The sequence below is a fragment of the Scleropages formosus genome, chromosome 24 (genome assembly GCF_900964775.1).
Source record: "Scleropages formosus chromosome 24, fSclFor1.1, whole genome shotgun sequence".
In the NCBI taxonomy this organism is placed as follows: Eukaryota; Metazoa; Chordata; class Actinopteri; order Osteoglossiformes; family Osteoglossidae; genus Scleropages; species Scleropages formosus.
Window position 1 is genome coordinate 13,156,031 of NC_041829.1, and position 22,271 is coordinate 13,178,301.

The window sequence follows — 22,271 nt, forward strand, 5'->3', positions numbered from 1 at the left end:
TCTGTTTTTGCACTATTTATTTATTCCTGTGTCATTCTGGCAACTACTTGTTATATGTATGATGCCGTAATCTTGTGCAACTTTGGAATCAATTAAGTTTTTGATTTTATTTTTAAATTTATTTCCATTGAGCAGATGCTTTTCGTCAAGGCAGCACACAGCACAGTAAACAAAAGGGCATTTCTCCAACAGACGGAGAGATACATTTGCGCACACATTATCAATCATAATTATCTTCCACATGAAATCACAACTGCCTTCTGCATAGCACTTGTGATTCACCTGCAACTTGGGATGTTTTTTCATTCCTGTTGTCCATGAATGAGAAGAAATAGAAACCTTGTGGAAATCGAAGGCAGATCTTGGTAAGAGGCTCAAATCTGATTGGAGGAAAAAAGAAAATTCCCTATCAATGAACTTCTGTGATTTGTAATCCCCACAAACTATAGTGCACAACATACATGAAGGACGGAAGAAAATGTTTGACGCTGAAGTGAAATATGTTCAGTGTTGATGGACAGCATAGAAGACAATGTTTGAATTGAAAATCATGAGCGGGCTCATCAGTTAGCAGGGATAACGCTCATGTGGTGACACCTATCAATGACTCTGAACAAGAGACAGGGAATAAAAAGTTATTCTATATGTCATATTTGGTCCTGGAAAGGATCACAGTGTCTGCAGATGAGTAAATGACCTCATGTTTTACCACTTCTGCACCCCTGGGCCCAATGCTGGTGGGCCAGCTAGGTTTTGAAAGAGCAGCTGAAAACTCCTAGGAAGCAACAACCAGCTGATTGGAACAACAGAGTTGCAGGTCTTCACATCCTGCCTCTGACTGGGCCCCATTTTCAGTAGGATGTAATTTTCCGTATATCAGTAGCTGAAATATGGTTCCCCTCATTTGTCTTCTGGTATTCCTGTGGTGGGTATAGTGCGGGGACTAAATGGGTTGTGAGTCAAGAGGCAGGAGTGACCTGGTGGTCGGGGTGGACAGATGGAGAAAGGATCATCGTAAAGTAGGGAAGCGTTAAGACCGCAGTGTGTTGAGGGTGGTGAGAGGGTGGCAGGACCTGTTGGGGAAAAAATGAATGAGTGAACAAGTAGGGCACAGAATTGCCAATGGGAGTAAGGAAAGAGACTCTGGGAGGATGATGGAGAATGGGGACTGACTGATAACACAATGCAACAGAAGTTTTATGATGTTGATTTTTTTTTCCTGCATTTTCCATTAAATTTTATTAGATTAAGTATTTTTCTGGTGCTAGTTCATACTATATGGCGGGAGGCATGGTGCTGCATCAAGTTTGGCCTGTGCCTGCTCTCTGGAGGGTCTGGGGTTCGAGTCAGGCTTGGGGTGCCTTGTGATGGACCGGTATCCCGTCCTGGGTGTGTCCCCTCCCCCTCCAGCCTTCCACACTATGTTGCCGGGTTAGGCTCCTGTTCGCCGCAACCCCGCTTGATGTTAAATATTACTCAGTGCCTTTACTTGTGCTTGACTTTGCACTGTGCCAGCACCATGTTGGTGCCTGTCAGGATCGCAGGGTAAGATTACACCCCTGTTATGGCCTCTCCATCACCCCTCTCTGATTAAAAGAAAACACAAGCGAGTGTGAACACGACGAGAGTGAGGCGTTGCCCGCCCAAACCGCAACAGGCGTGAAGATGCAGTGCTGTCAAAATGGCCTGGAGCAGAGAGCTGCTGACATCGCTGCCCTCGTGCTTTTCATGCACAGCTAGACAGGCCATGTTTAATGACACAACATGTAACGTGAGATTCTGCTGCTACTGTGATGATGTCATCGAGGATGTTGTTTCTCCCCACGCTGTCCGTGTGCCGGATTAGGTTAATTCAGCACCTTGGGCCTTTTCGTTGTTGTCAAGTTTTAAAAAAAAATAAGAAAAGATGGAAGAAGTAATAAAATAATCATTCATTCACTCTTCTGTTGTCAATAACCGCTTTTCCTAAGGCAGGGTCATGGTAATTTGGAGCCTATCCCTGAAGTAAAGGTTATGAGACACCTGGATAGCAAGCCAGTCCGTCACACGGCAACAAATAATATAAATGTTTACTAATATGTATATATTGATATCCATCCATTTAGTTTCTTTCAGTCTTTGACCTGTTCAGCGTCATGGTGGTCCAAAGCATAATCCGGAATCTTTGGATGCAAGGCTGAGGGGGGCTCACCTGAACAGGATGGCAGTCCATCACAGGGTAGCCACACACATATATAGTCACTTACTCATTTACACACTAATGGCGGTTTAAAGTCATTAAAGCACCTGAGCTGCATGTCTTTGGACTGTGGGAGGAAACCAGAGCACCCGCACTAAACCCACACAGACACAAGGAATACATGAAAAATCCACACAGACTGAGTGGAGATCAAACCCATGTTCTCCTGCACCATCCAGACACTGAGGCGGCAGCGCCATTCATTGTACCACCGTACCACCCAACGCACACACACAAATTTTTACTAATGCGATATTTCTAATAAAAAATCCAAAACAGGGCTACAGCTAACTAATAAAACAAGGAATTAATAGAGGAACCCTGAGCCTCCTCCTGAATGACCCCAGATTATGTGGATTTTAAGAGAGACTTACAAGGCAGGATATCGTGGTATTCAACGGTCATCATGCTCCTTGGCGCTCTTACCACAAGGCAGTTGTTGGGAGCTTTTCCAGAGCCTGTATGCATAAAGAAAACAATAAGACATTCATTCATCACATCACCATAATTCTTTTTTTTTTTTTTTTTACATAATTGATTGCATATGGTCTGGCATTCACCCGTCTCTTTGTCCCTTACCCTGCCTGCAAAAAAGAAGGTGTTTTGGAGTTTGGTACATTCTCCCTGGTTTAAAAATGCAGTTGAATTCAGGCAGGAGCAACATGTGAAAGAAATTAAAATTGGGGGCCATAAGATTATGCTGACCTCCATGCACTGTTTTTCCACAATAAAGACACCAACCCTTTGCGGCTGGGCAGCCATCCAGGGAAATGCATACTTCTGACATTGCCTTGATACTGTTCAGCAACAAACTCTGGGCTATTTCTCTTAATTTTCCAATGTTAATTTTGAGGGTAATGCTAAATTCGCACCTGACAATGAATGTTCTGTGCTATGAAATCCAGATTATCACTGAAGAACACTTTGGACATGTGCACATGCATCTAGAAAATACACACACGCACTGTCTGAAACCACTTGTCCCGAGTGGGGTCACGGCAAACCGGAGCCTAACCTGGGACCACAGGGTGCAAGGCTGGAGGGGGAGGGGACACACCCAGGATGGGACACCAGTCTGTCACAAGGCACCCCCAGCAGGACTTGAACCCCAGACCCACCAGAAAGCAGGACCCAGCCAAACCCACTGCACCACCACACCCCCCTGTGTTACAACAAACATAATAAAGTAATTCATATTGTGTGTCATATTGTAATGAAGTACATAAAACACTGGTGGGTAATCAATGCCCGAAGACTTATTTCTTGAAGCATTATTTCAAATCTGCACAATTACTTACAAAGAACAGCAGTTCATTCATAGCTCTCTGCTGCCGCCGGGTGGACAATTTTGAGAGTCAGTCAGTCAGTCAGTTTCCTTCCACTTTTCCTAGTGAGCATCACAGTTGTGGCAGGGAGAGCAAGTTGGCCCAAACCTTCCAACCCCCAGCCACATGCTCTAGATCCCTAGGTGTTCCCAAAGCAGCTTTAAGATATAATCTCTCCAGTGGCTTCTGCCCCAGGGTCTCTTCCCAGTGTTATATCGCGGGAACAACTCCCGCAGTCATTCTTACAATATGCCTGAATCACTTCAACTGACTCCATTCGATCCGGAGGAGCAGCGACTCTACTCTTCGCTTCACCACGACAGAAAGGTACAGTGCCTGTAAAACAACTGATGCTGCACCAATCCACCTCTCAATCTCACTTTCCCTCCTTTAGTCATGCTTGAACAAGACTCCAAGATACGTAAACTCCTCAACGCACGCATCAGTGGCCCTGACACCCCATTTTCCTGCTGTACCTTCCCTAAGACATGCCGAGGAACATTGTCATACACACTTTCCAAGTCTACAAAACACTCTTCCACAGCCAGGACAGTGAAATTTGCCATGTTCCTCTTAGAGCTGAGTGTCACCGATCAGGCGGAGTCTCCTTTCTTGTACTCTGGCATAGACTTTACCAGGGAGGTTGAGCAGCATGATCCCTCTATAGCTGGAACACACCCTCAAATCTCCTTTCTTAAATATCGGGACAAGTACCACAGTTTGTCAGTCCAGAAGTATTTTATCTATCTCCATGTGACACTGAAAAGGGATAGTAGCCACACTATCCTAACCCTGCCTTTAACACCTCCAGATGAGTCTCGTCCACACCTGCATCCCTGCTATGGAAGCCTCATAAGCCCAGCGGTAGACCATCGCCTTGATGTGGTGACGGGCTTGTGTGTCCTGGTGATCCTCAGAGCTACGTCATCTGGAGCCTGGTGCTCCTGGTAGGGTTTCCCTTGGCGAATTGGTCTGGGGGAAGGGTCTAGATGAAACATGGTCCATAAAAGCCCTCATGAGTGCACATAAAACAGCTAAGTGTACCCTGCCTGGACTAGGGTTACCAAAACCTGCCCTTGGAGCCAGGCCTGGTATTGGTGTTCTCTTGGAGAGCCTGGTGACCAGGTGACCCACACTGGGCTCAGCCCAAAATGGTGATGTGGAGCCTTCTTGTGGGCTCACCACCTGCAAAGTGAAGTGTGAGGGGAGGTACAAAGCCAGCCAAGTGGCGGACATGAGCAGTGTGGCCCTAGACAGACTAAGTCCTGGAGATAGAAACTGGCTCTGGGAATGTGGAGTATCAGCTTTGAAAGTGTCAAGAAACTAATTCATTGCAGTTATCCGCGACACTTCAGAAATACACACACACACACACACACATTTTCAGAACCGCTTTTCCCATACGGGGTCGCGGGGAGCCGGAGCCTACCCGGCAACACAGGGCGTAGGGCCAGAGGGGGAGGGGGACACACCCAGGGCGGGACGCCAGTCCGTCGCAAGGCACCCCAAGCGGGACTCGAACCCCAGACCCACTGGAGAGCAGGACCCGGTCCAACCCACTGCGCCACCGCACCCCCCCACTTCAGAAAAAATTTCTAGCCAAATAAAATACAGGACTGCTGAAAATCACTGAAACTGAAAATCTGTAAGAAAATGTACATATAAAGTACGCCGACTGAAGACGTAGTGCCTTGGGACAAGGCAAGAAGAGGTTGGGTTGCTACATGGGATTTACCTTCAGCACTCTGGAAACACGTATCAGTTTTATGGATCATTATTATGGACCATCTCCTGGTTTCCTTCATTCCAGTTTTGCACCCTTTCTTCCAGTCACCACATACTGAGGATGTAGGGGAAAGTCCAGAAAGAAACTTGGGGTCACTGAATGTTAAAACTTCAAAAATGACAGGTAAAAAAATATTTTAAGAGTAGAGCAAGGAAATATACAACACGCAAGACTCGAGTGCCACTAAAAAGATGGAACTGTTGTGGTTGAGTCCTGCAGTAAAGCACTGGCAGGGCATATAGGAAACCTCATATAAAATTCTGCATAAAGCAAACCTTCAGCAAATATTTCTCCACGTCAGAGATGCTGGTCTGGATTGAACCTTCTGGATGGGACCATGCTGCAGGCAGGTCCCGTGCTCCTGCCACTGTGAGTGTCTCTCCTGCTTTAATTCCGCCGAAGGTCTGCTGCAAACAGGGCTCCAGTACGAGGCATTGCTCGCTCCAGAGATATGGGACTTGACTTCATGTCCATTTTGAGAGATTCTCTAGTGCGGAATGGGGCAGGACTCTGACAATCAAAGGAAAAATTGAGATTGGAAAGTCCAAATTGAACAAAAACAGTGCCACAGGAGGGACTGGATAGCGTTCACTTTGCCTGGAAAAGAGAACAGTGGGATAAAAGTTACCAAGAGCGGCTATACCCATTGATGCACTTGGAGATGGACGGCAGATGGACAGCCTGACTTTAGCCGGGGAGCTCCGAATCAGGTCAAGCACCCTCTGTAGGGCAGTAGAGGAACAGGAATGGGGTCAGGAGCAGTGCATTATGGGTCGGCGTACTACATCCCAACCGAGATCTTGTATCCATCAGATTAATTAAGACCTAAACATGGTCCAGAGAATCATCTCTATCAGCTATTCTGAGGCCTTTCAAAGTCCTTTTTCTACCTTTCATTGTCTGCTTTGTGTTCAGACCACTGGACAAGTAGCATAATAACTTACTTCACCTAAATATTGAGCAGATAAATAAAAAGGAATAAATCAGTTAAAGACAACAGTGTTTGAAATAATACAGAAATTAAGGTATCTGGTATGGTATGGGCAGCACTGAAAACAGGCCTGATATGGAGGCAGCTTTCTATTCCAATCCATTTTATATTCCACGCACAGTATGTATTCTCTCTCAATTATGTCTTTATACTTCCAAAAAGTCTTTCCATAGTGTATTGCAACTTTTGAAAAAAAGGAAATGAATCACTTCATTATCACTATATTAATTCAATTAATTCAAGTCAAAACGTGGAAATGAAGGCAGGTCAAGGAATGGCTCATTAAAAGTAACAGTTACAGCAAAAACCCACATTCCCAACAAGTCTCAGTGGACTGAGTTCCAGACCCAGGTGTATATTGCACACCTGATAGGACTGTCCTTTAAGTGGTTCTCCGTTGATGGCTAGGATGATGTCTCCCTCACGGATGAGCCGACACCGCTCTGCTGGCTGGCCTGGGAAGAGCCTTTTGACCCGGACGGCGGTGCTACCACCTTCTGTAGCGTCCAGCTCCGAGATCAGAAAGCTAAAACCCAGGCCGCTGTGGTTCTTTCTGAGAGTTACCTCCAGAGTGTTGTCTGTGAAGAAAAACAAAGTCAGTACAGGTACAGGGATGGCCGACAAAGTTCAAAAGGGCAGCTGGGGAGGAATAACAGTTTGTGCTGCAGCCTTGGGTATCAAGGACTCAAAGCATTTTCTGGAAAACTTTAAATAGTCTTTGTCGTATATCGACAATATGGGAAATTGGTGAAGCAATATATAGTAAGCAATAACAAGTGGTAATGGCACATAAAGCTTAAGCAACACTTTCAGTGTTGGTTTTGGGTAATGTCCATGTAGTGGCTCACCATCTGACACAAAGCTGTAGTCTTTGGTCAAGCTGGAGCCTCTATTCCGCAACAGTACCTCTGGGCTGGACATCTGGCTCCACGCTGGGGACTCCCTGGCCAAGACCAGGTTCACCACCTGAAGGGACGGATCACGCAGGAGACAATGAGCATAACTACGAGCACCCCTAAGCGAAGACTCAGTCTCTGTGTGGAATCTTAAAGTTTTCCTCCCAGCCACTGAGATGTTTCTGACTTCTTTCACGGAGTCCCGCAGTTTCCTTCTCGGCCCACATACCTCCCCCGTTGACATCAAGGTCTTCACAGCCTGTTGGTAGGTGACGCCCTGTAGCCTGACACAATCCACCTCCACCAACCTGTCACCTGTGACAGACAGCACCCTCCCGTTGTCAAAGTAACAATCAGAGACCTTCTTTTTTAATTAATTAGCAGGCAAAGTATTGATGTGTGCTGTAAATGCAAGTAAAAAGAAAAGAGTAGCTGCTTTGGATTTCAGAGATTGACTCCTGTTACTGCTTTAGGGCCCTTGACCAAGGTACTTAACCTGAAGTTCTACAGTAAAAATTATCCTGCTGTATAAATGTGAAAATAAGAGTAATAGCTTAATACTGTCAGTCACTTTAGAGAAAATGATCAGCTAAATGAAAAAATAAAAGAAAAAACTGTTACAATTTCCAATACTGTGCTAACATAGGGGGGCGCGATGGCGCAGCGGGTTTGGCTGGGGCCTGCTCTCTCGTGGGTCTGGGGTTCGAGTCCTGCTTGGGGTGCCTTGAATCTGGGGTGTGTCCCCTCCCCCTTCAGCCTTGTGCCCTGTGTTGCCGGGTTAGGCTCTGGCTTGCCGCCACCCCTGCTTAGGGCCAGTAGTTGTAGATGGTGTGTGTGTGTGTGTGTGTGTGTGTGTGTGTGTGTGCTAACATGGAGAGATATACAACTGTAAGTCAAATAGTATCCACAATTAATTTACAATAAAGTAACACTTTTTGCCAAACCCTTGTAAGTCAATGCATTGTACCGAACGGTTTAAGAAAAAATGTGAATAAATTTAAGTTTTAGATTATGGGAAATGACCAAAAAACAGTATGACATTCAGATAGCCATTGTAACGGGGGATCTAGGTGTTTAAAATGTGTTTATGCTGTAATACACAGCGTTTGTCATGAGAGTATTGTACCCATATTCCCAAATGCCAATACTGAGATTATCGAACTTTGGACACATGCAAAGACTGGATTCTCATTCTTGAAAAAGACTGTAATACTATGGAAATTTGAAAGTTGAAGAGAATGACCACAAACCAGTTGTATGGGCTTAAACTGAGCGAAAATGGATACAACCCTCTGAACACAAGCAGATGACAGAAGTTTCTGGACAATATGTGAATAACATTAACTGCATATGAAGTATGCAGATGTAGATACTGTATACCAATCTGAAGGTGGCCGTCTTGATCAGCTGCTCCTCCTGGAATTATGCTGCTGATGAAAATGCCATCACGCTGTCCTGCCTGAACACACACACACACACACACACACACACACACACACCTTATGGTTTTTAGTTCACACAATTTTTTTTCTAGCCCATCAGACAAAAAAAAGTATGACCTTGTATCAGGGAAAGGAACACAATCACTTACTGCAATACTAATTCCCAGACTGCCGTTTGTCTTTCTTAGTTTGACAAATAGGATCTCCTCTGATCTAAAGCTGACCACAGATGATGATCTGGAGCAACGTGCCTGGGGATAGGGGGTGTCAAACTGTAAAACAGCACTCACACAACGCCAACACACTGCATCGCTGAACGGAAATCAAATTGTATCACTTATGTAAAAAACTAAAGCAAAGACTGGAACACTGATGAAGGGATCTGGCCAAAATGCATTCATCATGTTAAAAGAAATATGTATATTTGGATAGACTTGTGAGTATTTTCCAATCTTTGCTTTAGTTTCCACATTTACCAGGGGGGTTCTGAGCACCAAAGCCCTTAACTGGACTCTTACACTAAGCTGACCATATCTTATTTTCAATATGTCACTAATTTAAACCATTTTACAGGTACCTGTGCATCCAGTATTTGCACCATTGGCACCTGCAATCTGCTTCTGGCTTTTGGAGTCATCATCATGGACAGGATCTCGTCTAGCTCCTCCACACTGGTCTGGTACTTTCCCATGACTGCAGCTTGAGAATCAAAGTTCCTCTCCAGCAATGACCCCATAATGCTTTGTGGCCAGGGACCTTCTAGAATGAAAAGCATACAGTGATGATAAAGATTTCACCATAACGTCTGATTGCTTCCTTCCACAAAACTGTTCTCAACTGAGGAGTACAGAGAAGCACCAGAAGTCTGGACGAAGCAGGATAGAAGCTGTTTTTGTTGCCATGGAGTCTCTCTATGTCGGTGGTGGTCCCTCTGATGTAAGAGGATACCTACGCCTGGCTTGGGACACAATGAGCTCCACCTCCTCGGGGCTGCTCTGCATGATGTCTGCCACCACCCTGAATGGAACCCCCTCCAAGCTTGTTTTGTTCAAGGATATCAAGCGTCCGCCTGGGGGCACAACCGCGATGTTTGGAACACCAGTAAATGTCGAGCCATTCAAGTGTTCAAGAGCAGGTGAATGCCAACAGGTAACTTCAAGGGCTAATTTGTGAGCAGTAATTGGTTGCTCTAGAAACTATCATACTAAGTGTAAAATGAAAATCTTGGCATTCCTTTCTGGGTTAGATAAGCTAATAAAGCAAATGAGAATGAAATACTTTGAGACAAAATGTATACCATATAATGTAAGCAACCCATAAAACCTGCGTTATGCAAGTATAATTTGAAAGTGCGTCTATGGAAATATCTGTGGAAAGAAACAGGGCACAGAGTACGGCACCTGGTCGGATGCGCCCGTCCTTATCGACAGGTCCATCTGGCACCACAGAAGCAATGAAAATCCCCAGGTCCAGTTCGCCAACGTTGTCCTCGCCAATGATCACAATGCCTGGCAAAGACATAAGACGCCACAGCAGTATGTCCCACATGTGCTACTCTATTTGAAGAAGAGAACTTCAGATAAGATGAAAGAACTCTTTCCATACCAAGGCCTAGTTTGGGGTCCTTCTTCAGGGACACACAGATAACCTCTCTCTCAGCCATGGTGGTGAGCAGATCTGCTGAATTATTGGAAAAAAAATCCTATGCTAGTACTGATGAAGAGACTAACTAAGGGCTTGCATAGGCTAAACTATCTTTAAAAGCTAACGAGACATGCTCTTTTCAAAATGAAGTTATACTTTGGACATTGGACATTCATCTTGTGTATTACACATGTGTTCCAGGTGGGATGTCGGCTATCGGGGTCTAGCAAACAGGTTGGTCATTTTAGATGTTAAAACTGTGCATGATTACACTACAAGGTTTCGGAATAATGCCAGTGGGACGATGGAGTAATTTTCCCAGTTCTGTGGTGGCACAATGCTAAGAATGTCAGCGTATGAAGTGCTTCAAATTCACGCACACCTCTTGAAGTGTAAGATAAGGATAACACCTCGGGGTCGTGGCTCTGCAAAGAGACGGCGGAGGTTCTCCTGGGACTCAGGTCTGAAGAACTGTAACACAGAACAACCCCTTACCCAGATTTTAACTCGACTCAGCTATTCAGTAACGCTGATCTGAGAGCAGCAGCATCACCAGTTTCAGAGATAATTCTAATGAAACACTAGGAAGGTACCTCCAGGTCTGGAGCTGCTCCTGCTGCTTTGTCTCACACTGGTCCCCTTTGACATTCTGCTCATGATGGTCACTCTGGTCTGTGGGAAGGGGATCTGTCTGAGCAGAGAGCTCCTCACAGGATTTGGTGGTGCAGTCACCGGAGGAGATCTTGGCCTGGGTGCCACTAAGCGCGGTTTCGGAGCACGAGAGCTGCTGGAGGTGGCTGCATCGAGCTCTGCACTCGGTTGCAAACTGCAGAATGTTTTCCTCTGTAGGTGAAAAACAGCCAGAGCTCAGCGACTAGCAAGCAGGGAGCTTCACCCCATTCGAAGAACTCCATTCTGTTGTGATTTTATTACAAGTGGAATCACGTGCTTATGAAAGGCTGCCATGTTATCAGAATATTAATCGTATATCAATAGCAGCAGTAACTGCATGGCTAACAAGAATGGAAAATGCATTATTATTACATTCATTAATTTAGCTGGTAATTTTCTACACAGAAACTTACAATGTTAAGTTACTGTTAGTGTTTTCCCATTTATGCCCTTGGACACTTTTTTTTCTCGCTCAAGGTACTACAGCCAGGGGTGGGATTCAAGCACAGATCACACTAGCTGCTGCCCACCCCACCCGAAGGATTACTACAGCCAACGTTAACAACAATCGTAATAGGCAACATGGGACAGACCAAAGATCAGACTGTGACTCTGATGACGGGAACTCATTTCCTTGTGGAATTTGTGCTGGACAGAGCAGAGGAAAAGAAGGTACTTGGCGGTTTTGGTACTTTCTGTGAGAAATGTGTGCCTTTTCCCTCCATCATTGGCCTTGATGATGAATTTACGCCGCTGTGGTAGGAAGGAACAGGTTGTGACTTAGAGAATCCAAGAGAAAGCAATCCATACTACACTATTTCCAGAGTTTCATTGCAGTACTGCTGTCTGTAGGAGCCATCTGCACTATTGTTTGGTTCAAGTATTGTGCTAAGTATTTCAGATCATCAGACATGAATTTCAGTTTGCTGACAAGAACTTGCAGATCTCATGATCAGCAAGCAGTAGGGTTAAAAAAATATAAAATATCAACACTCAACCTCTTCAAAACAGAGATCCTTCACCTGCCAGCTGGTTGGTTCCCCTGTCAAAAACTCTATCAAACTGGACAATTCGCTCATTTCACCTGCTTCACCGGCTAAGAGCCTAGAGCTAATAATGGAGTCACATCTCTACTTCTCCCAACACAGAGGTGTCACAGTGTACATACATCCTACATAACATCCACAGGATCCACCCCATCTCACAACAAACTCTACGCAACTCCGAGTCTGGGTCATGGTGATATTCTGCCTGGACTACTGCAACTCTCCTGTCTGGTCTTCCAACCTCCTTCATCACACTTCTCCAGTTGATACAGAACGCTGCTGCATGAGTTGTGTTTGACCTGCTGAAGCGTTCCCATCTGTCCCCCCTGTACTGGCTTCCCGTTGCTACCTGGATCAAATTTAAGTCTCTGGTTAAGGCCTAGAAAATCACCAACAGACCTGCTGATATCTACAAGACTTGATCACTCGCTACACCCAAATCAGACTGCTACACTCCTCTTTCCCCGACTGCTGGGTGGTCCCATGTAGAAGATTGAGCTCTCTCTCACTCAGAACTGCTGAATCTCTGTCTCTCTTTTTCTGAACAAATAAATGGAAAAAGTAAAATATGGCATTTGTCATCTAATTTGTAATCATTAACAACAAATACTATTTTATGTTTACTACAAAACTGGAGAAGTATTTGTGTATTTTCGGGGTGGAATCCCTTACAGATGAAGTAATGCTGTTGGCTTCCTCCCAAAGGAACCTATGTGTCGCAGTTGGGCTGCTGTTTTTGACTTCGTAGATGATGATTCCTTTGGAGCATATCCCAAGCATCACTTCGCCCCTGGCTGGCCTTTTCCCCTGGGTCACATGATGAAGCAGCACTCCGTAGTCTGGGAGCTGCTGTACAACCTGGTGTCAAACACATCATTTGTGTTAGCATTGTATTTAAGTGAATGTACAGTATCTAAGGTACTGTCATAATGTCAGTAGACCAGTGTAATGCACTGTCTCTGCTTGTGTTACTCTCATAAGATCTATTTTTCAGAATGCCTCCCAAAATTCTGGAAATTTTCTCTATCTTCAGAAACCCCATTAATCCTCCCATACCTTCTGGAACCCTGCAAACCTTAGGAAACTTCATTACCTTCAAGAACCATCTTTAGCTTCAAGAACTTTTTCTTATCTGCAGGAACTTTCCATTACCTTCAGGAACACACGTTGCACTGAGAAACCCTCTTTTATTTTAGAAACCCTAGAGACTTTCTGGAACATACTTTGCCATCGGGAATCGTCCTTACCCTGAGGAACTCCATCTCTGCTTCCTCGGGGAGTAGCTTGCTCTGGCTGGCATGCAGCCTGGCCAGTTCTCCCCTCAGACACAGAAGGGCCATCTTCTCTATCAGGCTCCTCGAGATGTAGTGCTCTGGCTCGTAGTAGTTTTTCTCACACACCTTCCCAAAAAGCCACAAACACACATTGCATTCATTTGTAGAAGCTCACCCTTATTTTCACAAAAAAAAAAAAAGATTTGTTCCATTAAGTTATTATTATTTATATTTCTATTATTATTATTTCTGTCTACACACATGGTACCCAAAAGACACAGTTTTTAATCAGCTCATTGGAATCCACTAAAGCAAGACTTAATCAATGGCACTTTGCATGCTTTTTCAAAGTGCACCCTCGAGCTAAGCAAGGCTTGTAACTCATGATACAATCCAGTGAACGTCACCTGTGCATGCAAAGGTGACGGCCTACCTCATTTGCATAGTCACCAAATTCAGCCTGCAGGGCAAGAGCAGCAAGTAGCAGGGCGGTTTCCTCATTGCAGTACAGTCGGTCCTCCACAAGGTCCTTGCGAAGCTGCAGGTAGTACTGGTGCTGGGTGAGCTTGTGTCTTTGGGGAGACATCATAAAAAAGGCACTGCTATTGCTTGACATTAAGAGCAACACACATATTTTTGGTGCCCTTTTGCCACCAAAGACAGCTCTGGGTCTTACGACAAATGGGAAAATCAACGCAAAAGTGAGGAGAGATGGAAAGATTTTCACATTTACAGAATGAATGTGATGTCTTCCACAAAAAATTTTATTCGGAGATAAAGGACGAATCCGGTTGAAGCTGCTTTCTTCCAACAGTCAGGGAGAATTCTGGAGATTTTTGCCTCATTTTCCAGAAAGAAAAACTCATTATCTATGAAAGAAAAACATGACAGAAGTTACATTTAACATGTCAGCTGTTCAACAAATGCTGTTTTCAGAATGAATTTACATTTACAAGGCAGTCTAGCACTCAGGTTGGTCATTTTAGATTAACTGAATTAACATACAGTAAGTGATTCAGAGCAAAATTAAATTCATTATGCATGTAAGACAATGAAGAATACAACTGAGTTATCAGAACTAATCAAATATCATAAAGGCATTAATGTATTAATAATAATACATTAAAAATACTATAAAAAAAATAGCTATGTATTTCACATAACGCAGTCATTGGCTGAAACCCACAGAAGAAGTCAACAAGTCCAATATCAAGTCTATAGCTACACCTCTTCACAACTGTCTACAGCTAAACCTCCTTACTTTCCATGAAAGCAAGGCCGAAGTAGAAATGCTCGATCAGGCTGGTGTGGGCAACCACCAAGTCAAAGACATCACCCACCCTTGACTTGATGTCACACTTCACTAAAATGGAGAGTCCGCTGGGCATGATGACACTCAGGTCTCTCTGAGTTGCACATGCCTTGCCTTTCTTAAACCACATGGAAAGAAAAAGAATCATTCACAGGCGCTGTTCCATTATCATTTTCCAACTATTATTGAAAAGCAGTCTGAAAATTGTGGGACATTTATTATTATTATTATTATTATTATTATTATTATTATTATTATTATTATATTCTAACTTCATTGCTCAAAATTTAACTAAACTTTCAAATAAGACCTGAAAGGTTTTGAAAATCAGCTCGGTAATACTACATTTGGTTTTTCTAGGGAAGTCACAGAATGTGTGTTTTTGGTGCATTTTTGTATTTGCAGACTCAGATTGGTCTTGAACTAGAAAAGATGAACAGAAAACAATATATTTCTGTGACACTCCAGAAAAGATTCCTAGATGGATCCCCTGGAAAAATGCATAACAAGGTTATTCAAAGGTGAGTAGCTCATAAGGACATTTCTTGACATTCACAGAATTTTACAACATCTGTACAGTAAATCTCAGTCTGTATTCCTGCCACCAACCCATCCTAGTACCACTGAGATCTGCATCTAGACCTACTGTCTATGGTGACTGTGTTAAGTGAGAAAAAAAGATGTGGTTCCTTTTGTCACAAGGAGTCATGACAGCAGTGAAACCGCTCATGTAACCTGCCCGTTTCCATGGAAACCATTACACTTCTTTATTCTATCTCTCAAAACACAATTTAATTGTCCTCCAGCAAACACAAAGCTCATCACAGCTAATTTAGCTGAGCCGGCAAAGCTACATGGCAAGAGGAACAGCAATCGCAACTTAACACTGCTTTACCGCTAAACTAATTTCTTAAGGATACCGGGAAACATTGCAATGCAAAAATACAGCATGTCGTTGTGGCAGCTGCTGGTTGAACACCGTGGCAATAACAGGTTCTATGTTGCTGTATCATAGAAGTTAATAAATGGATGTGAGTGGATTATTTCACTGTTTTGCTGTGCGAATTAGGTTTTAGTAAAGGGGCAAAGGGATACTGTGAATTGGGTTCAGGTGAGGGTTGAAGCACATTCCATGTTACCACAATGGAAGTAGGCATCTCCAGTGTGATCTGGGGCTCCCCCAGAATACGGATGAACTCAGGTCCCAAATTCTGCAGACACAGAACATGACAGAGAAAGGCAGCAATTACTAAGTGACTCTGAGTGGGCATCTCTCACTAAATAAAATGAGAGGCATTGCTCAAAACCCTGATTCTGAAGAGCTCCAATCACAGAAATAGGGGTAAACATGGCATATTCAGGCACAACAAACAATTTACTATAACAGAATATAATGACTACAGGAAGAGAAGAGATTTAATTAAAACATGCTTATTAACACACATTCTCTGTATACAACGATTGGCAGTACCTTGATCTGGGGACTGACACTGGTTCCTGGGAGGTGGGAGGATCTTGGGTTACCATGGCGAGGGACAGATAAGTATAAGCTTTGGGTTCGACAGCTGTATTCATTGTCTCTATGTAGTGGCTCACAAGGCATTCTGGGTAGGGAAACAGTCATAAAACCTTGCCCTTGCATATTACAAGCAATCTGTAGTTACATTAACTTATCTGCTGTCAAGCAGCTGTATTGTATTAGGTTATATTTGCCATCATGTTGAAGGAAGGTTATTAGTAAGTCATTACTCTTTGAAGTTGTTGAGGAAATGGACCCAAAATCATCAAATTAAAGCTGTTCCTGGACCTTTGAAAAGCATAGAGTTCTGATCCTTCAGCAGGGAGCAACCTGTGCACACTTTTTTTTTTAAATATGTGAATATGCATTCGTTTTAATAGCATTTACTTTATATGGGAATGTAAAGAGCTGTTGATACAATGAAGGAATGGAAGAATTCAGCAAATGCTGTTAGCTGACACTGTCTCAAAGCTGTGCACCGTGCATGCATCCCGTTTTCACGGCAGGTCAGCCTGATGATGCTCTTTGCTGGAGACTATCTAGTCTGTTAACGTGGCTCCAATCCAGGATCACTGCCTGCGTTCCTGTGCCAGACCCCTGTATACTGTCCTTGACTCCAGCTTGGCAGACTAACACTGGGATTCTTGCCAGCCTGAATACCAGGAACTAGGCAGATGAATTAGTGTCCGTTTTTCAATGCCATTATGTACTTGCTCAGCAAAAGCCCACATCTAGACTGGCTCACATGTTTTAGACATCTGTTCCTCACTTAAATACCTTCCTTGAGGGAGTTCCTCCTTCATTTTAAACCTACATCCTCCTGGGCACAAACCCAACTCTGTAACCAGCATGTACCCTGTATTTACCTTCTGGGAGACAACTGGTGAATGGCGGGTGGTAAGCCCTTGCTGATGTGGGCCCAAACTGATGCAAGATGTGAATGTCCTGCCAAAAAAGAATTTACATAATTAAAATTTGGGAAGAACTTCATGGTAGCGTGACGGAACACCTAGAGAAGAAAAGGATGCTGAACAAATCCAATATGCTTCCAGGCAACACGGTGGTGCAGCAGGTAGCACTGATGTTTCATTCCATCTAGACTGTGTGGGTTTGATCCCTGAACAGTGTGTGTGAAGCTTTCGTGCTCGTCCTGTATTTGTGTGTGTTTCTTCCCGCAGTCCAAAGTGACATGTGTTTCATGTGAATGTGTGTAATTGCCCTGCAACAGACTGGTGTACCATCCAGAGAGTATCCTGACTGACCTAGTGCCCTGCGTCTCTTGAATAGGCTCTAGACCACCACAACCCTTCACCGTATAAGTGGTAACTGGAAGTGAATGGGTAAAATACTTCTTGGCAGCTCCCTTCTATCAGAAACTAAAATGTCCAGAAATTCGCTTTGACCTCATAGTTCTACCTTCCTTCCTATTTCCCATAGTACCCTTGAATGAATGATTGACAGTGGAACCTCTGTTGCCTTCCGGGCCATTTGAAAGCCAGCAGCACTAAGTAAGTAGAGAATAAGCAGAACAGGTATCTCAGCTGTGGAAGCCAGCTGGTTCATCTGGATTGACTTCACCTTTGTGCTGCATTATCTGCTCCTGCAGATGCAGCAGAACTCAGACACAAGACAGGTAAAGCAAATTTCCACCAAAAGGTCTCAGTGGCAAGCTCAGGAGGACATTCTGCAACAGCACGTCGTATCAGCGAAATGTCAATGGCAGCTCCAGGGCGCCAGACGCAACCACGTTCACGCGGACACTTTGGAAAAGAAATTTCTGGAATGTGGGCACCTGATGCAGGTGAAGAAGGTGACATCTTGGTTTGCGCTATTGCAATGCAATCAAAGGACCCGGATTTGAATCTCCTCCTGTTGTAGGACCCTTGAGCAAGGTACTTACCGTGAACTGACACAGTAAAAATTACCTAACTGTATAAATGTGTAAATGTCTGTAAGTAGCTCAGTGTACAAACCAAACATTGTAAGTCACTTTAGAGAAATATATCAGCTAAATGAGATTCTGAATGGAAGGTTTTTGCACCAGTGCACCTTAACACACGGCTGTAGGCATAGCCCTTCCATACTGATGGATGCACAGTCAGATGCAGAACAACACAGCATGCGGTGTGTAGGTCTTTCACCTTGCTTGGTCTCTGTGTCTGTTGACAATCCTGAGCTCTCCCCTGATCCACTGTTGGCATCACTGCACCCAGAGAGGGGCGTTCTTCTGTCTGCTGCCACAGAAGGACAACAGGATAAATCACAGAAGGTTGAATGCTACAGACACGGCCAGTTGCAGGTTGCTGTCTGCATTATTACTCCATTAATTTCTTCATTGCCGTATTAGTTTCCGCAAGTTGTCTCAAGCTGCCTGAGAAGAAATTAGGAAAAAGACATGTGGAGCAAGGCGGCCATGGGAGATGTTCCTCACCATGTAATCTGTCTCTGATCGCCTGACTGCGGTGGTTCAGATGGGAAGTGTCCTTCAACAAGGACACATGGTTCACCTGTAAAAGAACACAAGGAGTCACCGGCTTTCCTAGGAAGACCGGCATTAGTATTACTGTACGTTTTCAACCATTTAAATCATTAGGTGTCTCTTCAAAAGCTCTTATCCCTGAAAGGAGATTCGACGACTGAGCAATGTGCGGACAGGGCGGTTTTCGCTCATTGCTGCCAAGAAGCGGGTCTCCTTCTGAGAAAGGTGCAGAGCCCAGGGATTTGATGAACCAAGAGAGAGGAGCTATCAATATCCCGATCGCATTAATCCATTTCCCCTTCGGCGCTGCGGGAAACCTAAAGAGCGCAAGATCTGCCTGCCTATGCCCATGCAAAGTTCAGCGTTCGAGATAAGCCTATTATTATTATTATTATGATTATTATTATTATTATTATGCTATAGGAATCTCAGGTTCAAATTGCTCCACCCTGACACATTCTGATGGAAGTGCAACTCACAGCATCATGAAGGACCTCTTCCACCAGCTGGCTGATCACCCTGCTCGGGGGAAACAGCAATGCTGCCTTGTGGTGATGCTCACACATCTCGCGTACACGGAGCAGGTCGGCCCGCCGCAGGGCTGTGTCCTCGCACATGCTCAGTAGCAGCGAGTTCAGGTGTCCGCTGAGCTGGACAGGCTGCAGGGACGAGGAGGGTCAGACCCAGTCGTGGAAACGAATGATCCTTCATTTGCTGAGAAACTATGAATAAGCGAATGTGTAAACAAACGAACGACTATATACCTCGTTCTGTGGAAGCTGATAATCCACTGACCAGTACAGAGTCATTCCTAAGGAATATATAAGCACCTGAAGATAATAGAGAAATGATAAATAAATGTAATAAAAATAAGGACCTTGAAATGAAAATCACAGTAAAGTCAAATGGACACCGAGAAATGAGGAAGCCCTTTTTCTGGTTTTGGTTCATATTTGGGAAAATCTGTAGTCCGTGGATAAAACTTCTGTAAAAAATACGGGGTATTTGCCTTTGAACGTGCGATATGTGGAGTAGCTATATACAGAGAGGACAAAATCATTCCTCTTCGCACATCATGTCTGAGTTGTGACTTAACCGTGTGGATTATGGGATTAGCCTCAGTTGATTGTTTCCATCGTTTTGTTTGGAGTTGATTTTAAGATGCGATCCCACTTAAAGCACAGTCCTTCGCAATCCCCTTTCCATTACTTAAAATCTAATCTCCGTGCTGAGCCGAGAGGTAAGATGCTGGTGAAGAGGATATAAAAAGAATAAACCTAGAAAAAAATTAATTAATTAATATGAAAGACACAGCAAACAATGGATTTCTTAAAGGCAGCCCTTAATCACAATATTTCAATAAAATTGCAGAAATAGGTAGGGGAAATATTAGTCTACCTTTTCACTGGAATTTTTTGGCTTTGATTTATACACAGCATTTTTTAATAACGTATCGGTGGGATTTCGCTCTGACTTGGTGCTCAGTGCTGACTGGATGACTGCAGCTGAAAGCACAGCTCTGTTTCCGTTGCAGGACGTGAAGGCCTCACCTTCTCGACCGCTAGCCTCGTGGTGATGGCTCGGCCCTGCAGCACCTCCGGGGCGGTGAAGGAGCACATTTCCTCACTCCAGGCACAACTTCTGAAGGCCAGGCCCCCACTGGCAGAAAGCAGGAGGGACCCAGGGCTGATGAGGCTGCACATGTTGACTGCACCTGGGGGGGCAAGGTATATCACATACACCCACAGATATATGTCTGCGCATATATTCACACACAGTCAAACACACATGACAGCATAAAGGAAGGAAGCCACAATTTGTCAATAGCCAATCCCAAACAAGCTGAAGCAGTCTCAACCAATCACAATCAGTCTCAGACAATCTCATCTAGTCCCACCCAGACTCTATCCCAATCAATCCCAGCCAGCCCAAAAATCTGATCCAATCCTCATTAGTCTTAAACAACCACAACCAATGCCAACCTAAACAAATTTCAACCAATTACATTTACATTTATTTATTTAGCAGACGCTTTTCTCAAAAGCAATTTACAATGGATACTATGTAGTGTTACCAGCCTACGCACCTTATTCACCAAGGTGAATTACACTGCTAGATACACTACTTTCAATGGGTCACTCATTCATACATCCATACATCCCAACCAAGCATACAATTCCAGCCAATCCCACACAAATCTCAGCAAATCCCAGACAAACAATATTATTCAATCACACTCAGTCCCAATGAAACCCAGAAAACCTCTGCAAATCCCAAAAAAGTCCTTTACAATGTAATCCAGCCTCAATTTCCACCAATCTCAACCAATCATAACTAATCCCAAACTCAACTAAACAAACTAAATAAATAACCTCAAATAAATAACCTCTGTCAACTAATGTCAGCTAATTATAACAAATCCCAAACAACATAAATCTAAACCAATCCCAAACAGCTCTAGGCAATCAAGGCGATTCCTACCATTATTAAAAATGTATTACAATTATTATTATACAATATTTTGTTATTCTACGCTTACTGTATGTTTTTATCACCGACAACAGAAAGAGACTATTCTCAGGACCCCCTTAAAGCCCATACCTCAACACGAGTGAATGAGACCCGCGTGAGCAGTCACAAAGCAAGCAAACAACATATGGTGCCATATACAAATGCTAAGTGTTCATATGACCTCTATGGTTAAGGAATCATGATATAAGAGCTACCTTTGCAGGAGGTGTCCAGCAAGGACTCTACAGTGCCCAGCAGGAGGGACCACACCTCATCCTCATCCAGGGGGGCTCCCCTTGCTTCCAGCACCTCAGCCAGGGTCACAAAAGTGCTCATTCTGCAAGATGAGGGCAAAACTCTGAGACCGTGGCCGTAATGGGTTAGCCGACACAGTGCACCGAGAGCTTTCGTATAACAAAGGCATCATTCAGATTAAAGGAAGCTGTTCTTATAACGTAAAGGTTACCATAGTGAGTTCCACTCATAGCTTCTGCTATAGTACCTTCAAGCAAGTGCATAAGAAAATGACAAATTTATTTGAACAAAAACAGTGTGTCTTAAACATCTGCATTTGTAGTCACCAGCTCTGTTTTCCATGGGCCTGCATTCAAAGTACATTTATGACCTACTGTCCTGTAACAATCTGTTAACATGTTTTTCATGTCCTAGTGAAGCCTTGACAAACGATGATTCGCTATCAACGTACACAGCTGTACAGCTCAGTCTGAGCTTTCCTTCCTCACACCGGCATGTGCCCTGTGGGGCATGACCCCTGTGCTCTTGGTGAGTGCTCCACAACAACCAGCGCGCCTCCAACCCACAAGAACTCTTTGCAACCCAACAGACATCTGCATCTTATTCATAACTTACGTTCATCTTACATTCGTAAATTCCACATAATTATTAAAAAATAACGATTAAATTCTCCGATAGACATCCGTAGTTTAAGTATGCAGCACGGTTCATTCTGAAGTGACCGTGAACCTGCAATCTAAATTTTTCAGCCATTATAATCAAGTTATTTATAAACATCTATTCCAATATAAAAGGCATCTGGGAGGAATGTCCCAGTAAAACACCAGTACCACGGGGTGTAGTAACAGCGTACACATTCTTACCTTGCTGCATGGGACAC

The 22,271-nt window shown here is 44.0% G+C and overlaps 1 protein-coding gene and 1 long non-coding RNA gene across 2 annotated transcripts; both read right to left on the bottom strand.

Annotated features, from left to right (window-relative positions):
* Window positions 1-214: 214 nt before the first annotated feature.
* On the bottom strand, window positions 215-5,700 carry LOC108918882 (uncharacterized). Its single transcript, XR_001964872.2, has 4 exons — window positions 5,626-5,700; window positions 5,300-5,404; window positions 2,614-2,697; window positions 215-380 (listed from the first exon to the last, which is right to left on the bottom strand). It is a non-coding gene; the product is annotated as an uncharacterized LOC108918882 (long non-coding RNA).
* A 107-nt stretch (window positions 5,701-5,807) lies between these two features.
* Window positions 5,808-21,472, bottom strand: frmpd2 (FERM and PDZ domain containing 2). The gene is made up of 28 exons (XM_029248912.1): window positions 21,352-21,472; window positions 20,176-20,339; window positions 19,390-19,455; window positions 19,105-19,284; window positions 18,578-18,653; window positions 18,288-18,377; window positions 17,013-17,091; window positions 16,099-16,141; window positions 15,767-15,838; window positions 14,577-14,745; window positions 14,049-14,184; window positions 13,749-13,887; window positions 13,289-13,441; window positions 12,714-12,899; window positions 11,589-11,748; window positions 10,917-11,166; window positions 10,706-10,794; window positions 10,285-10,356; window positions 10,080-10,187; window positions 9,632-9,748; window positions 9,257-9,438; window positions 8,829-8,930; window positions 8,618-8,696; window positions 7,467-7,552; window positions 7,190-7,307; window positions 6,708-6,919; window positions 5,979-6,072; window positions 5,808-5,860 (listed from the first exon to the last, which is right to left on the bottom strand). The coding sequence occupies exons 1-28, from the start codon at window positions 21,470-21,472 to the stop codon at window positions 5,838-5,840; spliced, it is 3,366 nt and encodes a 1,121-aa protein (XP_029104745.1). The 3' UTR covers window positions 5,808-5,837.
* Window positions 21,473-22,271: the final 799 nt, after the last annotated feature.

Coding starts and splice junctions, on each gene's coding strand:
- frmpd2 (XM_029248912.1), bottom strand. CDS start 21,472: ATGAGCACTTTTGTGACCCTGGCTGAGGTGCTGGAAGCAAGGGGAGCC. Junction 15,839..16,098: donor GTGTCAGTCCCCAGATCAAG/GTACTGCCAATC, acceptor CTGTGTCTGCAG/AATTTGGGACCTGAGTTCAT. Junction 11,167..11,588: donor GAGTCACAGTCTGATCTTTG/GTCTGTCCCATG, acceptor TTTCACCTACAG/AGGAAAACATTCTGCAGTTT.